General features: G+C 36.1%; 1 protein-coding gene across 2 annotated transcripts in view; it reads left to right on the forward strand.

Moving 5' to 3' along the window:
• Positions 1 to 6,057: 6,057 nt before the first annotated feature.
• Positions 6,058 to 22,858, forward strand: part of notch1a (notch receptor 1a) — a 36,249-nt gene continuing 19,448 nt past the window's right edge. Inside the window, exons 1-12 of one of the 2 annotated variants that reach the window (XM_067375578.1) lie at positions 6,058 to 6,405; positions 8,798 to 8,870; positions 16,618 to 16,880; positions 16,976 to 17,314; positions 18,685 to 18,807; positions 18,913 to 19,146; positions 20,409 to 20,564; positions 20,653 to 20,838; positions 20,914 to 21,027; positions 21,132 to 21,245; positions 22,071 to 22,304; positions 22,391 to 22,501. In XM_067375578.1, coding sequence (XP_067231679.1) covers positions 6,342 to 6,405; positions 8,798 to 8,870; positions 16,618 to 16,880; positions 16,976 to 17,314; positions 18,685 to 18,807; positions 18,913 to 19,146; positions 20,409 to 20,564; positions 20,653 to 20,838; positions 20,914 to 21,027; positions 21,132 to 21,245; positions 22,071 to 22,304; positions 22,391 to 22,501 — 2,011 coding nt within the window. In that variant the 5' untranslated portion in view covers positions 6,058 to 6,341. Of the gene's footprint in view, positions 6,406 to 8,797; positions 8,871 to 14,336; positions 14,986 to 16,617; positions 16,881 to 16,975; positions 17,315 to 18,684; positions 18,808 to 18,912; positions 19,147 to 20,408; positions 20,565 to 20,652; positions 20,839 to 20,913; positions 21,028 to 21,131; positions 21,246 to 22,070; positions 22,305 to 22,390; positions 22,502 to 22,858 lie in introns of those variants that run through there. The other variant, XM_067375580.1, reaches the window with a different exon arrangement.

Consider the following 22,858-nt stretch of genomic DNA (forward strand, 5'->3'; position numbering starts at 1 on the left):
GGGTCAAAGGCCAGGTAATCAGTCCATCAAAGAACAAAACACGGGAACAGGAAAAAAACACAGACCAGGGGCCTGTACCATGATGGTAGATGAACAAACTCAGGGTTATAGGATTAGTTTCGAGTTGACAAAACCAAACCACTCCAATCCGGCTTTGTTGGTGCCATGATGCTGATCATCAACTTTCTCTGTCAACTCAGGCTTTGATCCTGAGTTTGTGAAGTGTGTGCACATGAATCTGTGACATCAGTGGTGAACAGCCAATCACATGCCTTGCAACAGAAATAAACTGTGATTAACTTCTCACGAGAGAGCCAGCGAGATTCAATTCACTGAAAATTAAGAATTTAAACGCATTTACACTAATGGAAAATACTTATCTTTGAAAGAGGACAAATAAAAGAAATGATCTTTCTCTATCAGTCCAAGTGAAGTTAGTTTATATGGTTAATAATATATAGCGATAGAGACTCAAACATACAAGCTCACATGTAGTCATATTTAAATAGTATATTTACACCTTATTTATATTAGCCTACATATGATCAATATTCATTGAAACTAAGTGCTTAATAACAACTGTTAAACTAAACTTGCATGTGTGTAATGGATTAATAAAAATATAGATCATATACAAATCATATATAAATTATATTATCATTAAAACCAGACAATTTCATCATTAAATATTTGTTTTTACTATATAATGACCTTTAATTTGGAGGAAGAGAAACTGGGGGAGTGACTTTATTGCATTGGGTGTGTCAGTGTCACTTAGCTTACACCTGATTGGTCCAATTTCAGTTTGAGATCTCTAACCCTGAACATAACCTGCCCCGGAGCAGATTAGCCGTGGAGTGTAAGTTACCATGGCGATGAACACCGCTAAAAGCCAAGTCACTTTCATGGTACCTAAAACCCAGGATTGGTGCAAACTAATCTGAAATTTACCTGGCTAGCCAGCTAATCCAGCTTCATGGTACAGGCCCCAGGGAATGTGAACTGAAAACTCCAGGATGTGAACAGAAACAACTGAGATAAAATAGACAGACACTGATTACAAAATACGTGACAGCTGGATGTGATGATGTGATAATTGGATAATGAGTCCGGCAGTGCGTTATGGGTAGTGTAGTCAATGGGGGAAAACAGTCCAGGATGGAGTGCCCTCAAGTGGCTAATTCGGGCACTCTCACTGACGGTCGTGACAATTATGTTTCATTATACAAGGAAACAACTTTTTGGATACATTTACAGACAGAAAACTAATCATGTTATATAGCTCAACACATTTAGTCTTATTATTTAAATCTCGTTTTGTTGATTTACCGCGAGTACCATGATTTACCATGCCTAATATTGTGTGCAACAAGTGTCTCATAGCAGCCGCCGAGCATTATAACAACTTTCAACACACAAATGTATCTAATATGATAAACAGCGCTGAATTTTTCCACATACGCTTGACCGGAAGAAGTGGAAGTGGTGACTGTGGCATAATAAAAGTCCCGCTGCTCTCCAGACGTGTGTCACGCTCGTCTCTCATTACAAAGCGGCCTCATTTCTGCTCATCCATGAACATGATTTCTGCCCGATTCCCGTCGGATTCTTTTTCCACCATGAGGTGAAGATGACATCATCAAGCTACGCCTTTGTTTTGAATATGCGACCTCTAGAGGCGAAAAACTACATATTGTGCCTTTAATGCACATTGATTAAAGTTATCAGTTAAATTCTAAATGAATATTCAATCTATTTGCTGTATCTTAATTTTTCAGATTACCAACTTTTCTGCACCCAAAACATAATTCAACAGACTAAATGATGTTTTTGAAACTCTACATATAAAAGTACATTCAGAGACAAGACCAGACCAGACTTGAAAAGATGTGAATCTTTTAACACTGAAATAAGAAACGGATCTGTGAGATGTTGAGATCTTGTTGGTGGTTTTGTAGCACTAAAGCTACTGAAATATGAGATCTTTATATACACACAAACAAACACACAAATACTCACGAATACACACAATCTCCTGTCTGAGAAGATTATCAGATGATTTCAGCTTTGATAAACATGAGCGTGCGTGCACTTAAAATAACGTATTGTCTGTGTTTTTTCAGGTTTGTCTTTACTTAAATGTGACCTGAAAACATTTGAGTTCTTTTTAAGGACTTAAAAGAAAGTCAAAATGATGATTGAGGTTATTATGCATCATGATTACAGCAAGAGACTATAAATACATTCAGGATGTCAGCAGCAGATTTTACAGTCACTCATTTGTGGGTTCAGATCTCAGTTCTGTCTGTTCAGTGTGAATTGGGCTCATTTCCTGCCATGAGGCTTGAAGCGTCTACTTTCTCACCAGCACACAACTATCAGTGTGTGTGTGTGTGAAGACTGCAGCCCGGTCTCTCTTAAATCCTGATGTACTGTCCCTACGTGTGTTTACACACACACATGCGCACTGTAGGGTAAAGAGTACAGGCATGCTCTGCTCAGATTTGAGATTTCTCCAATGGGGGTTGTGTCTGTCATCAGCTTTAGAAATGCAAATAAAGCTTTATTATTCAAACACTGGCAGGGGGAGGGAAGGCACAGATGCATCAGGGCAGCATGCGAGGACTCGTTCGCAGTGTATATGTGTGAAATTCATCAGGTGATTACAGCACCTCAGTCGTCCAGGATCTTGTAGGTGACAGACGCCGTTTAAACCCAGTCACACTCACAGTCCGCTGCTCTTTGATCATGATGGAGCTCTGTGCTAGTTAACCTAACCTAGTTGAGTTATTCTAGTCAACCAGCCATGTTGTTATGTTGCATCTGATGAGATGCAAAACATCTCAAGTCAGACAAGCCCAAGAAGTTGACTAAAATAATTTGATCTGCTTAACTCACAGTCTCCAAGTTAACTTTTTAACTGCACTGCAATAGATAGTCTTACAGTCTTGTTTAAGAGTATATGTGACCATGGACCACAAAACCAGTCACTGAGTCATTTTTAAATTGAGATCTATAAGTCATCTGAAATAAGCTTTCCATTGACGTATGGTTTGTTAGGGTAAGACAATATTTGGCAGAGATACAGCTATTTGAAAATCTGGAATCTGAGGATGAAAAAAATCTAAATTGAGAAAATCTCCTTTAAAGTTGACCAAATGAAGTCCTTAGCAATGCATTTTCAATCAGAAAAATACATTTTTCATATATTTACAGTAGGAAATCTACAAAATATCTTCATGGAACATGATCTTTACCTAATATCCTAATGATTTTTGGCATAAAAGAAAAATCTGTATTTTTGACCCATACAATGTATTGTTGGCTATTGCTACAAATATACCCATGTGACTTATGACTGGTTTTGTTGTCCAGGGTCACAAATATATGTATGTACATATATGTGTGTGTGTGTGTGTGTATATATATATATATATATATATATATATATATATATATATATATATATATATATATATATATATATATATATATATATATATATTAGTGCTTTCATATCGATTAATCGGCATTAATAGCATTTAACATAAATGTATATTAATATATGTATATATGTGCTGTCAAAACAATTAATTGCAATTAATCATGTCTATAGTAAAAATGTACAAATATATAATATATGTGTATGTATTTTTATATATATATATAAATACATAAACATATTAAATACTTTAGATGTGATTAATCAGGATGAATCGATTTGACAGCACTAATATATATACATTATATATACACACTCATATATACTTACATCTAAAGTAAGTTTATAAATATATAATGTGTGTAAGTGTATATATATATATATACACACACGCACATATTTAGTTGCGATTAATTGCGATTAATCAGTTTGACAGCACTAATATATATACATATATTAGTAATATATATATATATTACTAACATATAATATTAGTGTATATACATATATGTTAGTATATGTTTATTTTAAACACTATTAATTGCCATTAATCGTGTCTAACATAAACGTATACTAATAAGTGTGTATATATAAGTGCTGTCAAATTGATTAATCGATTAATTTTTTACTTAAAAATTTTGCAAATGTGTGTATGTATTTACATATAAATATATACACACACACATTTACATACTTTAGATGCGATTAATCGTGATTAATCGATTTGATAGCACTAATATACATACACACACATACTCGCTTCTAAAGTAAGTTTGTAAATATCTATTTATATATATACATATATTGACATACTTTTGTTAGCTGTGATTAATCGATTTGACAGCACTAATATATACATATATATTAGTTATTATATACATATATATAAGTTTATATATTAGTATACATTTATGCTAGATGATTAATCGCAATTAATTGATTTGACAGCACATATATTAGTATACATTTATGTCAGACATAATTAATAGCAATCGATTTGAAAGCACTTAAAACAAACAGATTTTTGCTATAAGCAAGATTTTCAGGTATAAATTTTACCCATGCAAAACTCAAACCCCCTGTCCCTGTGAAATGTGTGCGTTCAAATGGGAAGGAAGGGAGTTTTAGGAACAGAGGAAAAAGGAAGTACCGCTGTTCTCAAATCAAAGTAGGCTGAGTGCATTTCGGTGACTTTTTCACCCTTAACCTTTCTACAAACATTTGCAGATTTGCATTTAGGAATCAAAATGAAACTTCAGTGGCACGACGGGACGTTATTTGTCTCTTGAGCTCATCGACAGTTATCCAACATTTGTCATTTACAGTATTGGCACACACTCGCCCTCTCATTCAACTCCTTTTTTTTTAATGCCCTGCGGTTGCAGATTCCACAATGAAACGGTTCCCACGGGCCGACACACACAGACATGCACACATATCGTGCGTACTGTCAAACATGATGTGTCATTACTATAATTCCTGAGGCGATGAAACCACACATGCAGTTTCATGCCAAAAAAGGGGGGAGAAAGGCAAACAAACTTGTAGATGAACAAAAACAGTATCAGAATGACAGAATATTGCATCAGTGCTGTCACATGGAGATCGTAAGTTCAGTGCAGTTATAGGTCATACAAAGGGAAATTCCTCTCTTTACCTCTCATTGATCATTTTAGAGATGACTTTTGAAGTGTCTGAGTGAGATAAAGAGAGAAAAAGAGATTATGACTAAGTAACAATGTGCTCACATTTACAAAAAAGTACCTGGTAATGTGATTGTGTCTGAGAAATAATATTTGTAGATGCGTTCATGTGATATTCGAAGACTTCAGATGCAAAAGCCTCTAAGTGCCGTCTGAAATTTTCTTCTAAAATGAGCATTTTTGTATGTTTATGTTCAGTTATTTCACTTTAATGGCAATTAAAAGGACCTATTAATTGCAATTTAAAGTAAAATTACTGAACCTAAATATACAAGCTTGATAAAAATGCTCATTTTAGAAGAAAATTTCAGATGGCACTTAGAGGCTTTTGCATCTGAAGTCTTCATTTGTACTTCTTGTCCAAAGTAAGTCTACTAAATGATTAAAATGTGTTCAAAAACATGTAAGAAAATATGTTATTAAATGTTCAAAACAAACTTGGTTTTGCCATATATCCAAAAAGCTGGTACCATGTAAGAAAAACAGTATTTCTATGGCAAAAACTTTTTAAGCTGGTGATACAAAAACATTTCCCTCCTTTAGAAATGGGGGACAAAAGACACACACTTTCAGCATTGCGTCTTGATTTGTTAATGAGGCCTCCCCCCTTTTCTGTGGGTCTGAACCGGCGCCAGCAGAAAGCAGTGATCCGCCCTAGTCCCTCCTCAATCCTCTACATGGGACAGGAATAAACTTGCATATCCCACATTTATCCTGGGAAGAAAGTGTGAGAAAGTTTTTTTTTTTTTTCTTCCCTTGCGGTGAAACTAAACTGTGCAGGGAGTGTTTGCTCCTTTTTTTTCTCAGAAGCACATTAATTTGAACTAGGAAATCTCTCTCTCTCTCTCTCTCTCTCTCTCTCAGTACCTGCGCGGATGGATAACAGGGGCGGGCGCTTTCCGTCCAGAGCGTGAGAAGTCATTCAGAAGAGCTCCTCCAGAGTCCCACGCGACAGTGACATCAGCGCACGCGCACGCTCACGCGCGCTACTAGCTGAGAATCAAGCAAGAGTTCCCACGAGCAGCAGCAGCGAAAAGAGACGCTCCTGAGAGAGATTGGGATTTATTTATTAATTAATAATACGGATATTTATTCTAACTCTTTTGCACTTTTTGGGAAGTTTAAAAGAAGACTTCAGGGGATCTATGAGAACTTCAGAAAGGATTTTAAAGAAGCTGTAACGCCGAGGCGGAGTTATGAACCGTTTCTTGGTGAAATTAACGCTACTGACGGCAGCATCGCTCGCGACGGTGTCACAAGGTATAAGATCAATGCAACAATAATGTTTTAAATGCAGTCTAATTTGATATTTCCAAACTGTTCTGTTTTGTTTTGCGTGGAGAGGTGAATGTGTTGTTTTTTAGCGTCACTTGTTGCATAAAATAGTCTGATATTGGGATAAATATAATGTTTATTTTCTGTGTATATATAATATAATGTATTATTTGCATGACAAAAAGTGGCAATTTACCAGTTGTGTAAGTAAAAACCAACTCTTTCATAACTCTCTTTCTGATATATTGATATGCATTATTGTAATTCAGTGCAAGTTTATGGTTTTAGTCTATTTGGGGTGTGTTAGAACACATTTAACAGCTATTCTGATATTGGGATGCATATAATGTTTATCTTGTATATATAATATAATGTATTATTTTTTAATGTCAAGTACTTTTTTATTATTTGCATGAACAAAAATGGCAATGTACCAGTTTTGTAAGTAAAAACCAACATACTCTCACACAACTCTCTTTCTGATATAGGGTGTTTAATATATTGATATGCATTATTGTAATTCAGTGCAAGTTTATGGTTTCAGTCTATTTGGGGTGAATTAGATCACATTGAGTTACAAAAATAGTTTCCAGTTTATCTAAAATCTGTTTTTAATTTGATTCACTAATGTAACTTTGGGGTAGTTTCTATTCTTGTTATTAGGAGTATAACAGTAAAAATCAAATCACAGATTCATTTCTTCACATCAAAGTTGAGTAACTTCAGAACTTCATGACAGTAGAAGTGCTTGATTTCTGAAGTTATTGTGGCTTTTTTTAGTGTTCAGGATTTTTTTGTCTCATCCCTGATGTTGATTGAGTTGCATTGTGTTTGGAGTCTGGAGGAAAGCGATCTGTGAGTGAATGAATGAAGGGAGGTGGAGGAGGAGGAGGAGGAGGGGGTTGTGCTGTTGTTCTCGTGCGCTGGTAAACAATGGCTCGAGACAGTGTTTTATGGGCTCGTGCTGGACTCTGATTCCTTTTGTCCGCGCGGCGTGGGCTCCGCAGCTGTCGCGCGCGCTCCCGTCAGGCGCGCGTGTGTCCCTAGAACCCCCCCCAACTCCCTCCCTCCTCCACACACGCGCGGCCGCTCCACTAGGCCACGCTCCCGTAGAGGAACCGAGAGAAGACAGACAGGGGAAATGACACAACTAGACAGAAGGCACAGGAAACGAAACAGACGCTTATTAATGTTTAATCTTTCATATTTCAAGCCTGAGGGACAAGTTAAGAAAGAGAGAAATTATGCAAACATGAAGTTCTGTATATAGCAAATTGCATGGTACTTTGTGTTATTTACATGATCGCCTACTTCAAAGATGACCAACAGCCACCTTAGGTTAGAATTTCTGGAAAGGTTATTTTTTATTACTTAACTTCCATTAGCCTACATTTTATTCATAACATGTGGACAACGCATAGAAAACATGTACAACTTTAACTTGGACTGTTTAACTTTTAATGGCAGTCTTGAAAAAATAACTTTATGAATCTCTTTCCAATAATGTCAAATGATTGAAAACCCCTTTTTTTTCAGTCAAACATTTGCTTAGAAAGTATTTGAAATCCATTGTGCGTCCTAGTCTGTGCACAGAAGCTTGTTTGAATCATATGAAAAAGAATAAAGGAGAATTAGTACGAGTGGTGTAATCTATAATTAGTAGCAGTCTCAGGATTTTGACTAAGAGCTTTGTCTCTAGACAGTCGTTACCAATTAAAGACGGCCTGCAGGCAGCTGGTTTCATTCAACAAGTGCACAACTGCAGTCCATGCTGACTGGCTTAGATGTGCTGTTAATCCCTAAAGTGTGATGTTGCACGCTCCTGCTAAAAAATATTGTTTCATTCCAATGTTGGACACATTTGGCTTAATAAAAAACATTGAATGCTTACTCAGACCCAAATGTGCACATCCCAACTGTGTCAGCTAAACTTAGTGTGATATATTAATACCGAAACGGGAAGGACTGTATTTTGAGTTTAAACCCTTGTTAAAGGCTGACTGCCACACGGAGAGGGAATTGTTGAGAATGTGGAGGTATTTCCAGGCTCAGTGTTGGATAACTGGATTTTTCAGGATCTCTTTAGATGAATAGTCAAGAACCCCCCCCTCTCCAGTCCTCCATCAAAGTCAGTTATTCACAGTCCAACAAAAGGCCAGTGGCTCTCCATTGGGGCCACAAAACAAAGGGCTCAGGGCTCTTTATTGATGTGTATAGGTGGCGAGGTTCTTTTGTAAGGAGTTAGCATGTGTGTTTGCATTGACAGGTGTGCTTTGGGTTGTACAGGTGGGTGGGTGAATGTTTGACCTGGTTTTCTGCAGGTGATTTTTGTGGTTTAGTTGATGGGATGCACTAACAGATGTTTGTGTTTGTTTAGGGCAAAGATGCTCAGAATACTGTCAGAATGGAGGAATATGCGAGCTCAAGCCGAGCGGAGAAGCATCATGCAGGTATGTTACAAAAACATTAAGCTGTACTACTCTTAAAAATAAAGGTTTTGATTAGAACCAAAAACGGTTTTAGAGTCTGATGTCATGCCTGAAGGTTCATTTATTGGAATCTAAGAACTGTGAAAATCAATGGAACCTTTCTATTGTCCTTATATAGGAGATAAAGATTCTTTAGGTTATTAAAATGTTGTTCAAACTAAAAAATGGTTCTTTTAAGAACTGTTCACTGAAAGGTTCTTTGGAGAACCAAGAAAGGTTCTTCTACGGCATCACTGTGAAAACCCCCCTTTTGGAACCTTTATTTTCTAGATTTTAGGAACTTTTATTCTGTTTTTTTTGGAAAACCATCTATTCTCTGGTGCTAGAATCCAAAACACGAATCTGAAAAACCTATAATGAATCGATAACTTCTTGAATCTCCAAAGAACCCTAACGCAAGTCTATATGCACCCAATAGTTCTTTGTCGGCTATTGAAGATCCTTTTTATTTAAAAAAATGTAACATGCATAATATTGCATACACTGTAAATTATTTTTTATTTATTATTTTATATTTAGGTTATTAATATGTTGTTCACACTAAAAATTGGTTCTTTGGAGAACACAAAATGGTTCTATGGCATCAATGTGGAAAACCCCTTTTTGGAAGAGTTTAGGAATCTTTCTAAGTTCTACAGAACTTTTTATTCTCTAGTTTTTTGGAAAACCATCTATTCTCTTGTGCTAGAATCCAAAACACGGATCTGAAAAACCTCAAATGAATCAAAAGCTTTCTGAATCTCCAAATAACCATATTGCACGTCTATATGCATCCAAAAGTTCTTTGTTGACCATTGAAGAACCTTTATTTTAAAGAGTGTAACAGGCATGATACTACATATGCTGTAAATGATTTTTCAATTTGATTCTTTAGGTTATTAAAATGTTGTTTACACTAAAAAATGGTGAAAGGTTCTTTGGAGAACAAAAAATGTTCTTCTATGGCATCAATGTGGAAAACCTCCATTTGGAACCTTTATTTTTAAGACTTAAGGGACCCTTTTAAGTTCCTATAATCCAAAAAACAGAAAAACCTATAATGAATCAAGAACTTTATGAATCTCCAAAAAAAAAAAAAAAAACCTCTATATCCACCAAAGGTTCTTTGTTGACCATTGAAGAACCTTGAAGAGTTGTAAATAAAAAAGAAAATTAAGTATTTCTACTTAAATTTCCTATTTTATTCAATGTGTTACTTGCCATTTCTTTGTAATTATTTGTGAAATAGCAATTTTTAAAACTTTTTTCAGTGTATATGCCTAGTTAAATGACAGTAAAACACCATGCAAAAAAGTGTGCATACCTGTGTATTTGTTTGAAAGCTGTGATCTACCACATTGAGATTCCATCTTTAGGACCAAACCCTTCTTAGCAACCAGACAAAGCCCTCAGCATCTTTCGAGTGTGTGTGTGCGCGCATGTGCGAACGTGCACGCGGCTATAGTCATTCTGTTTCAAACTTGGATAAAAGACCCCCCTACCAACCCCCCAGTAGTCCGTTGGTGCCCTGCTGCAGTGGGACGCTGCTTCTGTCAATGTCTATTCATGCCATTCAGCCCAACAGCTGGCCCTCACCTCCTATTGTCTCACACACACACACTTAGCATGGAATAAAACTTGCATTTGTTCTTATAGGATGCACACACACTAAGATTTTTCCATCAAAATCAGATTTTGTTTTAAATTGTTTCTTTTTTTGGTCTTTTTTGCTTTTATCTATGTTCTTAGACTCTCTGGAGGCTCGTCTGTATGTGTGTGAATGGTGTCTTTTTTGGAGGGCAGATGGCGGAGGGGGTAATAAGATTGCAGGAACTCATGAGAAAGGCCTCAGTGTGTGTTTGAGAGGCTTTAAAGGGGGGAAATTTAAAAGCAAACAAGTGTGTGAGACTGTTAGCCGGCAGCCGCATTTTCGTTTTTCCTATCTAGGAAAAGATTGCCATCTCCTGTGTCACCTTTACCCTTTCAAAATAAAATAAATTTTACTGTGTTGATTGCAAGGGAGTTTTGGATGGTTGCTATGTGGTTCCTGGATTATTATAGATGGTTGATATGATTTTCCCCCCATTTTGATGAAAACATGCGTTTTTGTCTTTGCATAAGTTGCTAGCATTATGCTAGCGAGTTCTGGATGGTTGCCTTTTTTTCCCCCTTTTTTGATGAAAACGCAAGTGTTTGTGCAAAAGTTGTTGCTATTATCATCTGAGTGGTTGCTAGGGTGTGGATAGTTCCTAGGTCTTTATTGGCATCTATGGTTCCATTTAAGAACCTTCAACATCCACGGAATCTTTCCATTCCGCAAAGGGTTCTTCACACTGAGTAAAACATGTTCTTTTAAGAACTGTTTGATTAAAGGTTCTTTGGGGAGCCAAACTTCTATGGCATCACTCTGAAAACCCCATTTTATAACTTTTATTTTTAAGAATGTGTGTTTGCTTATTGGTCTGATGTTCTTAGATGTCTACACTTTAAAAAAAATAATGTGTTGGCTCAACAAAAAAAGAATTTACGCAACAATTTGAGTTATGAAAACTTTGAGTGAATTTGTTTAACCAACAAGCTACAATGAGTTAGAGGAACTTAATAATTTGTAGCATAAACACACATTTTTAAGTTGATTACTCAAAAATATTAAGTTGCTCCAACTACCAGAGTTGTAGCCCTGGAACCAGTTAATCTTCTTTATTTCAGTTCAAATACACAGCTATCATAGCACATGCTAACATAACTTATTTAACATGTATATTTAATGAACAGGTAAGATATTAGTCATCACTGGCATTAATGTAGTGTTTACCTTCATGTATCTAGTCTTAAACACAATGGTAACCAAAAAAACTCTTTTAAATGTCAAACACAACAGCATTAAACACTAACGGGTCTTTCCCTTCACTAAAAACAAATAAATTACTTAATTTCAACATTTATTCTCCCTATTCAGTCCTATGCAAAGAATGCTGGGAACTAGAAATCCTAATTTCCAAAGTTATCAAGATGATTTCATTAAGTTACTATAATAAACTATAATAATTTAAAAAAAAAAAGCCAACTAACGCAGAAGTTTGAGTTTAAATTACAGACGATATTAAGTTGATGTAATGATCAACATTATTGTGTCAACAGAACTCTACAAAATAATGTTTGCAACTTAAAAGGTTTAATAAAATCATTAAATTAGAATTTTTAACATGCAACCATTTATTTATTTGAGTTGTGGTAACAGGACCTCTGAATAACTGAGCTCAGATCATTTGTTCAGTGCAAATCTAAGGGATTTTTTTCACCTTTTTCATCACCCACAACAAGCCACACAATTTGAAGCATCATTCACACATGTATCACCATTTAATATACCTTTCAAGTTTATTACCTGAAGTATGAGCAGTAATAACAGTCATAATTGCCTCAGCAAATGAATGAATCTGTTTAGCAAAGAAGAAAGGAAGAGCGATTTCATCTCTCATTGTGGGGACTGTTGAGTTGCAGCTTGTGCACACATTCAGTGCACGTTCTGAACATCCTGTTGTGATGACCCCGTCAATAAACAGGAAGAGCAGAGATATTTTTGATCCCTTTTTTCTCCCAGAAATATCTCATCAGATCTTTGACGCCTTTCCTGTGTGGTCCGATTCTCAACCTTGGAAATTGTTTGTAAATCACCAGTGTTTGTTAGTGCGTACGCATGTGGGGATTTCTCTGACTTGTTGCATCTGAATTAAGGTCAGCGCTGCGTGAAATTGTTAGTTCACATGAACTTGTGACATTTAGTGAGAGGATGTCCTACTTTGCATTGAGTTAAATGTTCCTGTAATGATCTTTGATGAAACAGACTCATTCAAAGCAAATAATCTTCATGTGAAGGGGTGAAACTCTGACAGTCTCTGATTGATACTAGATTACATACTTATTCTATTCTAGGAAACCTGACCTTTTTGGGTGATGCCGTATTAAAACCACTTATTTCAAGTATTTTTAGGTGTGGTCAGAGTTATGGGGGTGTTATGGATAAGCTAAGTCTCTTCAGGCTTGGTTATGTATGTGCAGCAGTATTATTGTGATCAAAACCAATTAAAAATCACTTTCTTTGATTGAAATTAAACAAATATTAGATGAAAAACATAAACTTAAGTTAGCTGCAAAGGCAACATTTCTAATTTTTGTTTACGTTTAAGCTTAAGTTGAAAAAAATTGATAAAAACAATGCCTAATTCAAAATATTAATGCATTTAGTGCTGTCAAATCGATTAATCGCATCTAACATAAGTTTGTATTTACGTGGAAATGCACGATACTGAATTTCTCCACTGATACGGAAAGCGATTATTCAGAGTGATATCTGCCGATACCGATAATTTGGGGGTTCTGCCTTTTATACCTTCTTTTAAATTAATTATAATTTCATTATAATTAATAATTTGTAATCATTATATTTTCAAATAAATGCAAATAACTTTATTCTCTCCATTTCATCAACTTGTTTTAGAGTAACTGCATCAGTTATAAACATAAACACATTACTCAAATTAATATTAACAAACATGAACTAAATTCTGAAGATTAAATTAATATTTCTTAACTTTCTGAATGTAATTACAATTAATATTGAACATCAAACTGGTTTATTAGCATTATCTTTACACGAAGCCTAAATGCAGTGCATTTTTCTGCCCTCTTTTGATTTGCTGGATATATATGCCCTGACTATCGGCTGTTTTTAAACTATAACGATAGCCAATAGTGTGAGAATTTCATGCAATTCCATGCTTTTCCACATTTTTGGGCTTCGTTTTACTTTGTGCTTTAGTCATGTGTATGAATGCATTTGCAGAATGTGACATAATGAAATTCATAATGCAACAAGGTCCATGTGTGTTTTGTTAGTTTTTAGGTTTATGAACATCATAAAGTGTTCTTTGAACATTCCAAAACACCTGACATCAGTTCTGGAACTTTTGGAATGCTGGAGGGTGGGAAGTTAATTGGAAGCATGGAATCAGAATTCCAGAGTTGTCATTTGAATCCTGCAATGCTTTATGACCTTCTATCGCTGGTTGTGGTTGGTGATTGGTGACAGCTATAGGGTGGGCATCATAATTATGAGGTCAGAATCTAATATATGTGTGTTTTAAATGCAGCATCACTGCACATGTGTGATCATCTGGTGATGTTGTGCATAACCAGAGCTATTTGTGGAATGAAACGCAGTGTTTGTGTGAGCAGGACTGTTGCGATGACCGTAAGTTTCTAAATTTGACCTTCCACCAAAACCATGTGAAACTGCTTGTGTCTGTAAGCATGACAAAAACCTTTTATTGAGTAACTTCTGCATTCTAATATTTCACTTAAACTTGCACTTTCATGTCATGAGACTAGTTAGTTTCTAATGTGTGGTTTTGTATGCAAGGTTTGTGGTTTAGAGACGTGCTGTCCTGCGTTCCTCGTCCCTGAACTGAAAACGTGTGCGTGAATGTATACTTATAACAACACAGGTCAAAATCAACACTCACTAAGCTCTGAGAAATCATGATGGAGCTGTTTTTTTGATGTATGTGACGTGAGTGACTAAGAACAGATTAATGTCATTTTTGTTTTGAAACCTTATTGTGAAGTGTTACTGATATATAATATTTGATAAGTTCACCACCTGTAGTGGCTGCTAATATATAAACACTCAAACTGTCCCCAACGTCTCGTGTTTGCCAAGGTGTGAACTGTAAGAACCCAGCGCTGAGGGCCAGACGGAGAAAACGAAAGTTTGTTGTTTTGATTCACACTCAGGGGCAGGAAGTCTGCGGTGTGAACACACACACACACACACACACACACACACACACACACACACACACACACCCACTTGCACAGAAGGCCGTGGCAGCAGCAGATGGTAGACCAGCCCACTGGAATGGGGGGGTCTGTAGCCTGCAGTCACAAATGTGTTCAGGGGTCACAGGTCACCGCAGCATCTGTTCAGAGTCGAATCTCACACGCACTCCTGCTCTCGGACCTGTTGCCACGACGGGCTGCAGATGACTTCTGCTGCCTTCTCTGGGGACAAAGAGCGACTGCGTTAATGCCTCAAGTAAACTCACACACTCCTCTGCGCCTGCAAGTGTTTGCACTGGGATGTCTTCATTATTAAACTACTGCATGTGAATTTGCAGTTGTATTGTGATTACGGCTACTAATTAACATGTTAACTAAATTTGTTGAATAATTTTCTACATTTATTTTTAAAATATTGATTATTTTTGATATAATTGTGCTGTCAAATTGATTCATTGTGATTAATCGCATCTAACATAAAAGTTTGCAAATATAGAGTGTATGTACATGCATACATACACATTATATATTTACAAACTTTTGTTAGATGTGATCAATTGAAAGCACTAATAAATGTATTTATATTAATTTCATTTTTTTAAAAAAAACAAACATAAAACTACATACAATATTAATATATAACAATATACATATTGTTTTTGTTTATTTATTTTATTTTGCTTTTAAAGAGCAGTGAATTAGTTCATGCAATGCACTACATTTTGAAACTAAATTTTATATATTTAGAGCCAAACTTGAGCAAATAAAACTTTTTTTCCATTGCAGATTTGAAATTGAAGTATCATTAAGCACAAATAATTTAATATATCTACAGTGATACGTTTAATAAAGACAAAACGAATAAATAAAAATGATAAATATCAATGAGAACAAATCATGTCAATCAATATTCTGTGCAGATAAAAGTGAGATCGCACACCAGGAGTTTGGGGGGGAGTTTTCTCTTCTCTTGGGAGCTGCCTTAGTGACCTTATGCCACTCGCCATGGCAACAGGCTTTGGGGGAGGGACTGAGTACAGTGGGAGGGGCCTGCAGCACAGCTGCCCTTATTTATGCACACCTGCTGCAGCACACAAACACACACTTGCATGAATAAATGCAATGTATTTACTACATCTTTCTTTTAAGTTCACATTTTGAAGTTTGCTTTAGTGGCTGTTGAAGAAAGTGTTCAAATGTGTCATTTGTATGTGTCCATATAAGAGAGGGAGCATGTGACACTGTGTGTGTGTTCTTGTGGTTCCTAATCGCCTTGAGGAATTTAGATGAGTTAGAACAGTGTCTTTCTTTCACACACTGTTTGTACGTGCACACACACACAAACATACATTTACTCAGCCAACTAAATGAGAACATATCATAGACTTCTGCTGTTTTTGTATAAAACAAAGTACCATGACCTGAAGCCTAAAAAGGAAACGTTTGCATTTATTAATAAAATAAATATAAACAAATATATATAAATATGAATATAAATGCATATATAAATATAAATGCATTAATAAATAAACCAAAAAATTGCATTTCTAGAATTAAAAAATTAAATAAATAAAATGCATACATACATGCATACATAAAAACGAATATAAATATATATATAAATGTTATAATAAACCTAACCATATAAAAAAAATTAAAATGCATATAAATATGAATAAATAAATAATAATAATAAAAATATTATTACATAAAATATACATAAATAGATATAAAAAGCATTTCTAGCATTAAAAAAAATATGCATTCATAAATAATGTTTCCAACTTTTCACTTGGAGGCTTTGTCATATTTAGCTCACTTTTTGAGATGGTTATTCTCAAACTATTAAGTAATAATAATATAATGTGTGTGTTTTGTGTTTCTTTAGGTGTCCTGCAGACTTCGTTGGCCCCCAATGTCAGTTTGCGAACCCGTGCAGCCCGTCGCCGTGTCGTAACGGAGGTGTTTGCCGCGCACGGACGCAGGGGAATGACGTGGAGGTGACCTGCGACTGCGTCTTAGGATACAGTGATCCGCTCTGTCTGACACCCGTCAATCATGCCTGTATGAGCTCCCCGTGCCGTAACGGAGGCACCTGCTCTCTGCTCACGCTCGACACCTTTACCTGCCGCTGCCCACCTGGATGGTCAGGTATGACCATCGCACACATACATCACCCAGAATAGATGCTCTTCCTTGCGGTTTGGAAGATAAGTTAACCTCTGTTTTTCCCTTTATGTGCATAGGTAAAACGTGCCAACAGGCTGACCCGTGTGCGTCAAACCCCTGTGCCAACGGCGGCCAGTGTTCAGCATTTGACTCGCACTACATCTGCACCTGCCCTCCTAACTTCCACGGCCAGACGTGTCGGCAAGACGTGAACGAATGTGCTATCTCTCCCTCCCCCTGTCGTAACGGAGGCACATGCATAAATGAGGTGGGCTCGTACTTCTGCCGGTGCCCACCTGAGTACGCTGGCACACACTGCGAGCGCCTGTACCACCCGTGCCACCCCTCACCCTGCAGGAACGGAGGGACCTGCTTACAGACCAGCGACACCACCTATGCCTGCACTTGTCTGTCAGGTAAGTGTGCTTATTTGTGTGTCAAGTTTGGCATCATTATTTTTGGGGGGATTAACTAAACTATTTTTCTGAAAATATACATTTATGATGCATTTATTTGAAAATGCATATTTCCAAAATACAGCAACAACAACAACAACAAAAAAAACAGTAATATTGTGAAATATTTTTAAAGTTTAAAATAACTGTTTTCTATTTAAATATTTTTTAAAATACAATTTATTCCTGTGATTCAAAGCTGAATTTTCAGCATCATTACTCCAGTCTTCAGTGTCACATGATCCTTCAGAAATCATTCTAATATGATGCATTTATCTAAAGCATTATATTTCAACATTATAAATGCCTTTACTGTCACTTTTGATCAATTTAATGCATCCTTACTGAGTAAAAGTAGTAATTTATTTAATTTCTTTTTTTCTAATTTACTTTACATTTCGGTGTGATTAATTTTATGGACATCATTTCTACATCAGTTGCATTTCATTTTAGCCAACAAAACTTTAATAGATTTTAAAACTATATATAAATATAATAAAACAATATAATAGTTTTTTAAAAAAGAATGAATGAATAAAAAATACATACATAAATAAAAATGAATATAAATGCATGAACAAATATGAATATATATGTATGCTTTAATAAACCTAACCATAACCCTAAAAGTGCATTTCTAGAATATAAATACATAAATATCAACATAATATATATATATATATATATATATATATATATATATATATATATATATATATATATATATATATATATATATATATATATATATATATATATATATATATAATATAAATAAATTAATAAACTTAACTTAAATCCTTTAACCCTAAATTAAAACATTTGCATTACTAGAATTAAAAAAAAATTGAAAAAAAGTAAAAATAAAGAAATAAAAATAAATGCATACAAATATGAATAAGTAAAAATAAAAAACATAAAAAGGAATATATAAATTTAAATGCATTATCCATTTAAAAATTTTACTTTACATTTCAGTTTAATTAATTTTACAGACATCATTTCTACTTCAGTTGCATTTCATTCCAGCTTACGAAAGTTAGTTTTTAAAACCATATATAAATACAATAAAACAATATAAACAGTAAAAGTAATGTTTTTAAAACAACAGCTTTTGTCTTAGCAAACGCTAATAACCCTGCATGTGCTCAGTTACTCATTAACAGCATGTCAGTCTCGCATGAAATGCGGTGCTTTTTTGTTGTAGTTTATATGTAATCCCAATGAGTGACCTAGATGATTCAGTTACTCACTCAAGCACATAAACACAATCCATATATGGCCTCAGACTCTTTGATGTGTATTGAATGTGAATCATTTGTCTCTCTCAGGGTTCACGGGTCAAACGTGCGAGCATAACGTTGACGACTGCACCCAGCATGCCTGTGAGAATGGAGGCAGGTGTATAGACGGCGTCAATACGTACAACTGCCATTGCGACAAACACTGGACCGGTACTACTTTTGTGTACTTTATAATAATAATAATAATAATAATAATAATAATACAATGAAATAAAATATTTTGCCTCACCTATTTCTGACCCCTTCTTTCTTCAGGTCAGTACTGTACAGATGACGTAGATGAGTGCGAACTCTCGCCTAACGCTTGTCAGAACGGAGGAACGTGTCACAACACCATCGGCGGGTTCCACTGTGTGTGCGTGAACGGATGGACGGGCGACGACTGCAGCGAGAACATCGACGACTGCGCCAGCGCTGCGTGTTCCCAGGGTGCCACCTGCCACGATCGAGTTGCCTCTTTCTTCTGCGAGTGTCCACATGGCCGCACAGGTACATTTGTTTATGCATTTCCATTTTTTTGGACCTTCTTTATTTTACCCAACAGTATTATTTTAGTATTATTTATATTCTATTATAGTTTGAGCTGCACGATTAATCGTTAAAAGATTGTGATCTCGAACACCCACGCAATCTAATTCCTATAGGACAACAATTCTTCTGTGTCTATTAAACCTTTGACAAAATCACACCAGACAAACATTCTTTTCAGTGACATAGTGTCATTATTTCTGTCTTATAATAATTCAAATGATCACTGAAGTAATGGGATAAAAGTTTTATTGTTCAGATATAAACACTGATGTCTATGGTAGCAGTCAAAATAGAGCTATTTATTCAGTAATATATTTATTCAGTAATGAAATGAGTGAGTCGTTGAATCAGTCATTCAAGAGATTTGTTCAGAATCGCTGATTTATTCAGTAATTAAACAAGTGAAGTATTTGAGTGAGTCATTGAATCATTCAAGAGATTTGTTCAAAAATACTGATTCATCTAGTAATGAAATAAGTGAAGTCTTTATGAGTGAGTCATTGAATCATTAATTCAAGTGATTTGTTCAGAATCGCTGATTTATTCAGTAATGAAACAAGTGAAGTCTTTATGAGTGAGTCATTGAATCATTAATTCAAGAGATTTGTTCAGAATCGCTGATTTATTTAGTAATGAAACAAGTGAAGTCTTTGAGTGAGTCATTGAATCATTAATTCAAGAGATTTGTTCAGAATCGCTGATTTATTCAGTAATGAAACAAGTGAAGACTTTATGAGTGAGTCATTGAATCATTAATTCAAGAGATTTGTTCAGAATCGCTGATTTATTCAGTAATGAAACAAGTGAAGTCTTTATGAGTGAGTCATTGAATCATTCATTCAAGAGATTTGTTCAGAATCGCTGATTTATTCAGTAATGAAACAAGTGAAGTCTTTATGTGTGAGTCATTGAATCATTAATTCAAAACATTTTTTTAAATATTCATTTTAATTAAGTTAATTTTAAATGGACTGAAGCAATTAATTTTTTTGTCAGATCCTCTAGTAATTTACATTATTTTATTTAGTCTCTTCAGAATTGTGGATCTCTTAATTATAGTAATTATTTGTATTTTGAATGAGCTTTTATTCGTTTTAATTGTATTATTTATATACTATTATAGTATTTATTACTTTATTATAGTATTTATTATTTTATTTTAGTTACCAAAGATGATGTTTAATAGTTTTAGCTAACAATAACAACACTGTTACCCACAGGTCTTCTGTGTCACCTCGATGACGCCTGCATCAGTAATCCATGTCAGAAGGGCTCAAACTGCGACACGAACCCGGTGAGCGGAAAAGCCATCTGCACCTGTCCGCCCGGGTACACAGGATCAGCCTGCAACCAAGACATTGACGAGTGCTCGCTCGGTAAGAGTCGCATATGATTGGTTGGAAAGAATTTTAGATGCCGTATGATTGTTGCATTACAATAATGTTTGCGATTGATGCATTTCAGGTGCAAACCCATGCGAGCATGGCGGACGCTGTCTCAACACTAAAGGCTCCTTCCAGTGCAAGTGTCTCCAAGGTTATGAAGGCCCGCGCTGTGAAATGGACGTTAATGAATGCAAGTCTAACCCCTGCCAGAATGACGCCACCTGCCTCGATCAAATTGGTGGATTCCACTGCATCTGCATGCCAGGTATGTGTCTTTAGCCATTTACCTGCATCAAAAGCACGTCACTACTGGTGACTGACTGATTGCTTTGATCTGTAGGTTACGAGGGTGTGTTTTGTCAAATAAACACCGACGATTGTGCATCACAGCCTTGCCTCAACAATGGAAAATGCATTGACAAGATCAACTCGTTCCACTGCGACTGCCCCAAAGGTAACTACATAATCTAATCATAAGAACTAGGTTGGATCTTTTTATAATGTGCATTGTTGATGAGCAATCAAACTAAACATTGCATGCTTTTTATTTCCCTCCAGGGTTCTCTGGGAATTTATGTCAGGTGGATGTGGATGAGTGCGCAAGCACACCGTGTAAAAACGGCGCTAAGTGCACAGACGGACCGAACAAATACACCTGCGAATGCACTCCAGGTACACCTTTTCTTAGTCTTAAGGCCTGTTCACACCAAGAATGATAACTATAAAGATAATGATAAAGATATTGTTTTAAATATCGCTCTGTCCACACCACAGCTATAGCGATATAGAGAAATGATATAGTTTGGATCACTTTCAGAATGATTTTTTCCTGCTGTTGAATGATAAAACACTGACAGCCAATCAGCCAATTTAAAATGACATTGCAGAGAAGTTAATCGTTGAGGTCCAGAAAAAGCCATCACTGTTTGACAAGTCAAACCCCCTTTTCAGTGATACTTTAAAGAAAATGTATATATGGAAAACAATTGGTCATATCCTCAGAATAAATGGTGTGAAGTATTAACGATGAGATCTTTATGCCAGGCTAGCAAACAATGTAACATAAAATTACCTCAGGTATCCAGCGCTAGTTTCGACAACATTGTCTTGCTTCCTTTGAAGTTGCAATGAAAAAGACTAGGCGTTGTTTTTATTCCACTATGTTGACTCTGTCAGGTAAATTCACTGTTAGATTAGATCGATTACACTAGCTATTCACTCCAAACATAGCGTGCTGAGGACATCTGCTGGTTAAAGCCATGTAAATACAACAAGAACAGCAAAAACATGTTGTATATACTTTGAAACCGCAGCACGTGAGCTTACAATAAACAGACCGTTATCGTTCGTTAGTTATATTTTTGGACACTGTGTACTTTAAAAAATTCCATATGCAAATGACCTGTATAATGATTGGCTATCCTCTTAGAATAGGAAATGAGTGTCACTGGCAACATTCTAAATATGAAATGTGGGTTTTCAAATGTCCATCTGCAGGTTTTGCTGGCGCTCACTGCGAGTTGGACATCAACGAGTGTGTGTCGAGCCCTTGTCATTACGGCGTGTGTAGGGACGGCGTGGCCGCTTTCACCTGTGACTGTCGCCCTGGATACACCGGCCGCCTGTGCGAGACCAACATAAACGAGTGCTTGAGCCAACCATGCCGAAACGGAGGCACCTGTCAGGACAGAGAGAACTCGTACACCTGTACCTGCCCTAAAGGAACCACAGGTAACACATGCACGCACACAAAAACTCATGCGAAGTATGACAGTGAGTACGTGATGTGACAGTTATCATGTCGTTATTGTCCGCAGGTGTGAATTGCGAGATAAACATCGACGACTGCAAAAGAAAACCATGTGACTATGGAAAGTGCATTGACAAGATCAACGGCTACGAGTGTGTGTGTGAACCCGGATACACAGGTGAGTCAGTGCAGCATCTGTGTCTGTGTGTGTGTGTGTGTGTGTGTGTGTGAGTGTGAGAACAGGTGGCCAGCGAAGTGCAGAGCTTGTGTATCAGATAACAGATATGACTTAGGACAGAGACTGCCTTTCCCAACTGGGACGCACACACAGGTGTGCTTTACATTAATGCTACGGCCTGACTGATCACGAGTGACCCTTTTAATGTTGTATTTAAGGAGAAAGGTACAATAGGCCTTGCTAAACTGTGAATATAGTCATGGCTAAAGGGCGGCAGGAGTATTTTTACAATTTAGCAAAGCCTTAAGTGCCTTAATGTTTGTATTATATATAGAAAAGGTTAACTAAAGACAATAA

Source organism: Chanodichthys erythropterus, chromosome 22 (genome assembly GCF_024489055.1).
Source record: "Chanodichthys erythropterus isolate Z2021 chromosome 22, ASM2448905v1, whole genome shotgun sequence".
Taxonomy (NCBI): Eukaryota; Metazoa; Chordata; class Actinopteri; order Cypriniformes; family Xenocyprididae; genus Chanodichthys; species Chanodichthys erythropterus.